This window comes from Mizuhopecten yessoensis, unplaced genomic scaffold (genome assembly GCF_002113885.1).
Source record: "Mizuhopecten yessoensis strain PY_sf001 unplaced genomic scaffold, ASM211388v2 scaffold8123, whole genome shotgun sequence".
NCBI classification, from domain to species: domain Eukaryota; kingdom Metazoa; phylum Mollusca; class Bivalvia; order Pectinida; family Pectinidae; genus Mizuhopecten; species Mizuhopecten yessoensis.
In genome coordinates this window covers 2,554,868-2,561,772 of record NW_018407390.1, presented here as the reverse complement: position 1 = coordinate 2,561,772, position 6,905 = coordinate 2,554,868, and the positions used below count along the sequence as shown (strand labels likewise).

The 6,905-nt window shown below is 35.1% G+C and overlaps 1 protein-coding gene across 1 annotated transcript in view; it reads left to right on the top strand.

The window, feature by feature from the left end:
* Positions 1-49: 49 nt before the first annotated feature.
* The window catches only part of LOC110454955 (survival motor neuron protein 1-like), a 10,412-nt gene continuing 3,556 nt past the window's right edge, over positions 50-6,905 (top strand). The window contains exons 1-5 of the mRNA XM_021504785.1: positions 50-134; positions 1,776-1,856; positions 4,697-4,807; positions 5,174-5,374; positions 6,443-6,592. Coding sequence (XP_021360460.1) covers positions 90-134; positions 1,776-1,856; positions 4,697-4,807; positions 5,174-5,374; positions 6,443-6,592 — 588 coding nt within the window. The 5' untranslated portion in view covers positions 50-89. The remainder of the gene's footprint in view (positions 135-1,775; positions 1,857-4,696; positions 4,808-5,173; positions 5,375-6,442; positions 6,593-6,905) is intronic.

The window sequence follows — 6,905 nt, the reverse complement described above, 5'->3', positions numbered from 1 at the left end:
CATTGTAAGATTACTTTTGATTAGTCGATGGTAAATTTAATACCCAATCGTTGCAGGCGTAACGGTCGTTACTCGGCCTGAACCTAAAGATGGCTACCTCCGGTGCGGGCACAGTTTTATTTAAAAAAGGACAGGTGTGTTATTAGAATAGTACTGGTTTGAATTGCTCAAAGATTATTTCATAAGCACAAGAAATGCAGCAAAATCATAGTCAGAGTTTTTATAGCTGGAAAATGTAGCGGTCTTTTAACGTACAGCACATGTTCGTTTTAATATACGATAGTCGATACTGAGAAAACAACGTACTGGAAACGTCCGACAAAAATATTTTAAGCACGCGACAATTCCGTGTCACCTTTCAGTTAAATATTTTGTAAAGCACTGCAGTTAATGTTTTTTAACTTGAATATATATTGTCTTAAATCCCGGTTAGCTAGTAAGATATTCATTCCAATGGAATTTCAATATGAAATTACTTAATTCTCACCGATCAAAAATAAGCCAGGGTTTCATTCGTTCTTCAATCTTCATTCCACCCAAATGTTCTCTTTCTCTTCATTGTTATTTGCTTACCCATTCCCTTCCTGTTTTGGATCCGACAGTTTGTATTAAAAAAGAAAGAAAGGGTGTATTGACAGAATAGGCTAGTATCTGTGAACAAACTATAAACTTTCTGGTCTTATTTCTTTGTACAGTATACAACCAGAAAGTGTATGGTTTGTTAATAGGTACCAGTCTATTCTGTCAATAAACCATTTATCTTTTTTGAATACCGGCTGTCAGATCTGAAACAGGAAGGTAATGTGTAAGAAGATAAAGAGGAAGAACGAATTGGCTTATTTTTGACTCAGTGAGAACAAAAATAAGACAAAGTTAAGATATCGGGGTTTTTTTCTTCTGAAGCTGTTGTACAAAAGGTAAGGATTTGAGATTTCTAACAGATGTGGACCCGTTTCAAGTTGTAAAATAGATATGGACATATAGAGGCAATTTAGTTTGCCTGCATCCATCAATTAACTTAACTGAATAAGTTCATGTGATTACTATATGTATAAAGGCCTAACAGTAGATCTTACAGATTTATTATTTTGTTTTACATATACATATATAATAGAACACTAAATTATATCAAAGTGTGGCACAAAATAAGGTCGCTCCTTTTTCAAGATGTACAATGCAAGAGACAAAGACTAATTATACACTACAAAAAATAAACATTAAAAAAGCAAGTTTGTCAAAATATCAGGTAAGCATTTTCACCATGGATAATTCCTGGGAATTCCTATGAAAATGGGGATGAATCATCCAAAAAAGCAGAGCTTATAATAAAGAATTGTTAAAAGTGAAGATTGATATGAATATGGTTAAGAATAGGCGGTCAGTGCTGAAATAATTAGTGGAAAGAAGTGACAAAATGTATATACAACTGTATAGCAATTAACACAAAGCCCTTAAGGTAAAAAATGTGAATCATGACCAGAACATGTGATCAGGGTGAATAAATGGTATGTTTAATTGTAACCTGTGAGAGTTTGGGTGTGTATTTGGTAGGGTGTGTCAATATATGTCGCCTTTAATTTTATGATAGATCATCTTCACTTCCCAAATGTGTAAGATTACAACTACCAGTACTAAAAATGCCTCTGTAATGTGCACCGCTTTAATATTATTGACTTTTTATCACAAATTTTAGAAATGATTACAGCCATTCATATCTGTTGAAAAATTGATTACATATATATTTTATTATAATTATATAACATTTTCATTTTCAGCAAGGTTCTGGTAGTGAAAATGAACTTTGGGATGACACAGCACTCATAAAGGCTTATGACAATGCTGTAAAGTTAATGAAGGTATGTGATTATCAGTGAATCTTGTTTGAAAAAAAATATACAGTAAACAAACGTTTACAGCTTAAAGGGGCATCACGCTGAAGTAACTTTTTTTTTTGTCTTTTTTCCAAATACTACATAAACATATCAAGTGAGACTCCTTATGGAAAATGCCGATCGGATTTGGCTGAAATAGATTCATAAAAATGATTAAATCTAAGATAATCATCGGTATTTCTACCTGTCTGACCAACGTTTTGTTCAGGGATTTCCCTCTACTAGCGCATGCGCATAGCACACCATTTCTTTGTAAACAAAATGACTGGCCGTGTGAAGTAAGCCAAAGAAAAGTGTTGTACCGTGTCAGCTACGAAGCGAATAGTTGCCAAATGGTCAAAAGATAGCGCAAGGGGTACGTTACGGAATCATTATTGCCAGTGGGAAGTATTCAAAGCAGAAAATAACTGCCCTAGCAGTCAGTACGGTGCATGTTTTCTTCCGGATAGCGGCCGGTTAAGCTGAAATAAAATCGACAGAAATGCTAGCGCTGTTTATGTTATGAATAAATATCTAAAACTATTAACCTCGCTAGTATCATTGTGTGAGTTTGAACACAGATGAACTTAGTTTAATATGTTAATGGGCATGTATCGGAGAGAGTTTACTTTGTGTTTTTTTTAATTATACAGTGGTTTATGCAAACGAAAGGGATAAGTGACTGGTTAGTTTGATTTTGCCATGAGGCCCCCCAAGGGATAACTGCTGTGATGGCCACGGCGTATTCTGTTCTCTGATCCTCTGTCGGTGCTCGGGGTCAAATGAGATACGTGCGCTATTAGATTTACATAATTTATAATATTACCGGGATCAGTAAAATGGTATGATTTAATTATATTGCTGAATTAAACGATTGTTTTTTGTTTTGACATGCAAGTTTTAAATTAGTACTAATATAATACCCGGCCTGCCCTGGCGCGACGACGCAATATATAAAAAAAAAATCGCTCTTCGTCAGAAAGCTACGTTATCGCAGCTAGATTAAAAATGTCAAAATGACGGACCAGGATGAATAACTGAGGAAGGAGAACCTACTTCTAGTAAATAGGATCGCATAACACTTTTTTTTTAAATCGTAATTTTTCAACAGTTCATGTTTTCATATGATGTTGACTTAGAATGTATGATCATGTAACAACCTTTTCTCTATAAAGAATAAATTTTCGACTTCAGATAGAATCGGAATACGTATTGAAAACAGGGGAAAAAATATTTGATTACGTTATAAAAATGGCGCGTGCTGCCGATAACTACGGCTTCTGTTTCGGACCAAAGGAACTGATTAAAGAAAAGTTGTCTCAGCATAAAAAGGTCCATTTAAAAGTATGCTTTAATCTCTGTAAAGTATTGAAAAAATATAATTATCAAGTATCTCAACACGTTCCTTATTGACACATATTCTACATGTACACGTAGTGGTTTTGCCATACAGTTTATTGTGTGTGATGGTTAATATGACTTCCTAAATGTTAGCGTTTGGAGACAGTGAAAGTGGGAAAGAGAGTATACATAGATTTATATTCATGGTCTAGAAAAAAAATGGCCAAAGACATTGAGTTGTTTAATGTAATAAATAAATTCACAAACGTTTCCTTTTTATATTCGCGTGTAGTTTGTCATTGCATATATGCACTTTATGTAAACATTTGAAAAGGGATATTCGTCTCGTGAATATTCCTTTTTACAGAAAGGTTTGTCCCATTGTTGAGGGAGTGTTTAGCCCCGTACCACCTGTACCGGTCACGGGAGAAGGCTGTGATAAATTGTAAAAACTTGTGCCCCATCCTTTGTTTAATTTTATTGGCAACAAATTTATGTTAAAAGCTAAATAAATTTAAATTCTTAATATTGGCAAGTGTGCAATTAACTTCTGATGATGAATAATTACTGTTCAATAAGTTTGAATACGGAATTAGAAATCATATAACTTGGTTTCATAGTGCGGTAAGAAGTTGCAGTTGCCTGACGGCCCCTCTCTGAGGGCCCCTTTGTAAACCGTTTCATCTCGCTCGCACCACTTGTGTTTGCTGCCTAATCAGGTGACGTTATCGGCGCTATTTTTAGCCGGGCTTTCCCGAACAATTCAAGTGGTCAAACTGGACATTTGGAACGGACTATGAATATGGGGATAGCGAGGTAACATAAGTGGAAGTGCATACAATACATACATTCATTAAAAAAAAAACGCCTTTTCACGTGATGTCCCTTTAAAAAAATTTGTATCCATTAGAAGTTTAGAGTATTTCTGATCATGGTGATCATTTATAGAGAAATACAAAGGATTTTTTTCAAAGATATGTTGTGGTATATTATAGTGTTAAACAAAGTGATATCATTCAATGTATAATAATACCACTAATGCCACATAAACAGGATAAATATTAGTATAGACGAAGACTTGCAAGGCCGACATTTACATTTGCAGGCCCATCAGACTTAATTTCTGTAATACTCTATTTAAAAACAGGCAACTGCTTTGTTGGCATAAACAAAAAGGCCCTGAAAACTTGTGGCTGCAATTTATTTCACAGCATTTAGCTGTCCAATTATTTTTAGATTTAGTGAGGAATCCTTCGTTAGGTTTATGATAGTTATAGCACTTCCTTATTCCTCTAGGACATGTGAATATAGTTTAAACATTTGAGAAAAGATATGGGGTGAAAGGAGACGATCCCTAACCTTTTTCTATATAATTATGGAATATTGTCTTACTGCTTTTAAATTAGTCTTTACAAAGATCTTAAATAATGAATCTAATCTTTTATTGTTTCATATACACTTTATTCATGATGCATGTTTTTCAGTCCAAAATCAAAACTGAAAATGGTGAAGAGGAAGAGGTTGTCGAAGAAACTTTCCAACAGAAGAAGAAAAAGAAAAATAAGAAAAAGCGAAGTAAAAGCAAGAAAAGAAAAGTATGTTAATGTTTTAAATATGATATATCTGTATGGTATCCATTAGAGTGATTAGACCAAGTGAGCTAGTATAATCTATGACTGTTCCTGTTCCTGGAAAGCAGTTCAATCTGTTAGATAGGTATATTAACTTTTTTTGAGTAACAATTTGAATGCCAAAATGTTTTTTGCTGAGTTTGAATATTTCTTGCCGGAACATTATTTTTTAATTGTTTTTGGAACGCTGTTTTAGGATGCTTGATCTGCCTTATCTTTGAGTATTATGATTAAATCCTTGATCACTGTAATTCTCTATCTCCAATGCAGTACATACCATATGATACCAGTACTGTTTAGATTACTTACCTAATTTTCCCTTGTTTTCAGTGGAGTCCTGGGGACCAGTGCAGAGCAGTATTTTCAGAGGATGGTTTGATTTACGATGCAGAGATTTTGTCAGTGGATGAAGAGACTTCCACATGTTTTGTTCGCTATAGAGGTTATGGAAACGAAGAAGAACATAACCTATCAGACCTTCTGCCTTCCACAGGAAGACAGCGCAAGCAGAAGTTCACATCAGATGTGGAGGTATCAATGATTTGTATATATTCTCCTTTATTTATTGATCAAAATGTAATAAAACTCATCAGTTACTCATTATATCTTTACAATATAATCGGTTAATATTTGTTGCAGTTATTGCACGGAAACGAAGCGTGACCGACAGACGGACAAACCCAAATAAATTTCCCCTGTTTTGGTGAAAGCGGGGGATATTAATTTGGGTTTGTCCATCTGTCTGTCACGCTTCTTTTCCGTGCAATAACTGCAACAAATATTAACTGATTTTCTTCAAACTTGGTAACAGGGTCAAATGCCTTAAGGGCTCAGGCCAAGTTTGACAACCACTTTAATCACACTCCATTTGGCGTAGTTATGGCCCCTTGATTAATGAAAAACATCATTATCTGCAGTTTCCGCTTAATAACTCGAGCAAATATTAGCCAAATTCCTTCAAACTTGATAACAATGTTTGTGTTCCTCTGTCTTTCCACCTATCTCAGGCACTCTTTGGTTTTCGTGTGATAATTGCTGTAGATTTTGTGCAGATATTTCAACCAAATTCCATATGCACATCCGACTCATGCTAAGTTTGCCAACCGATGTTATTTGTGCATATTTACGGATAATTAATGAGGTATAAGGCTTTTTTTTCATGAGTTTCAAGCTATACATTATGTCTCAACAGCACGATATACTCACATGTTTAAACCTAACCTCAATAATGTTTACCTGCAATATGTCCTGCAAGCGGGGGATATAAATTCCACGAATTTGCTTGTTGAGACATACAATGTATTTCAGTTGCTCTGTGAACCACTGTAAATTAAGAAAATGTAAGGACATACTGGTTTAATAATATTTCACAAATGACTATGTTGTTCTATGAACCGGTGTAAGTTTAAGGGAAGCATACTTGATAAAGACATTTAATCTATGCTGGACTTGAGCTTCTGTATTATAGTTCTTATTTCTGTGGGTCTTAAAGTTCTCAAATTTGTGAGGAGAAAGGGGTTGGAGTTATACTGGAATCAGGGTATCCGTCTTTTCATCCATCTAAAAGTTTTGATAAATATGTCATTAATGTGATTATAGACTGACAGTATGGATTGGAGTGATCGACCAAGTCCAGCACCAAAGTCAAATCGTAGAAGTCAAAAGCCTGGACATCCTAGTTCAACAACAAACAACACATTTTCATGGCCTGGATCAGCCATGTTCCCACCATTCCAAGGAATGGCACCAGTGAGTTGACTGCATGGAACAGCTTTGGTTAAGTGCCAATATAATTGTTGATCTTTGTGTCTGTATTACATACTCTTTTCTGTTATCTGTCGGTTTCAAATACACTATTTAGTATTCTTTGTTTATTTGTTCATTCCGTCTGTTCTCATCCGGTCTGAGGTGTACTTCTGAAAGCCCAGCTAATAGTCTCATAAGATATTACATTGTCGTGTAATTGTTGTAGTATAACTTAAGTCATTTTTATACGCCCGTCGAAGACGGGGACGTATTATGTTATCACGTGAGCGGGCGGGCGGGCGGGCTAACGATGTCC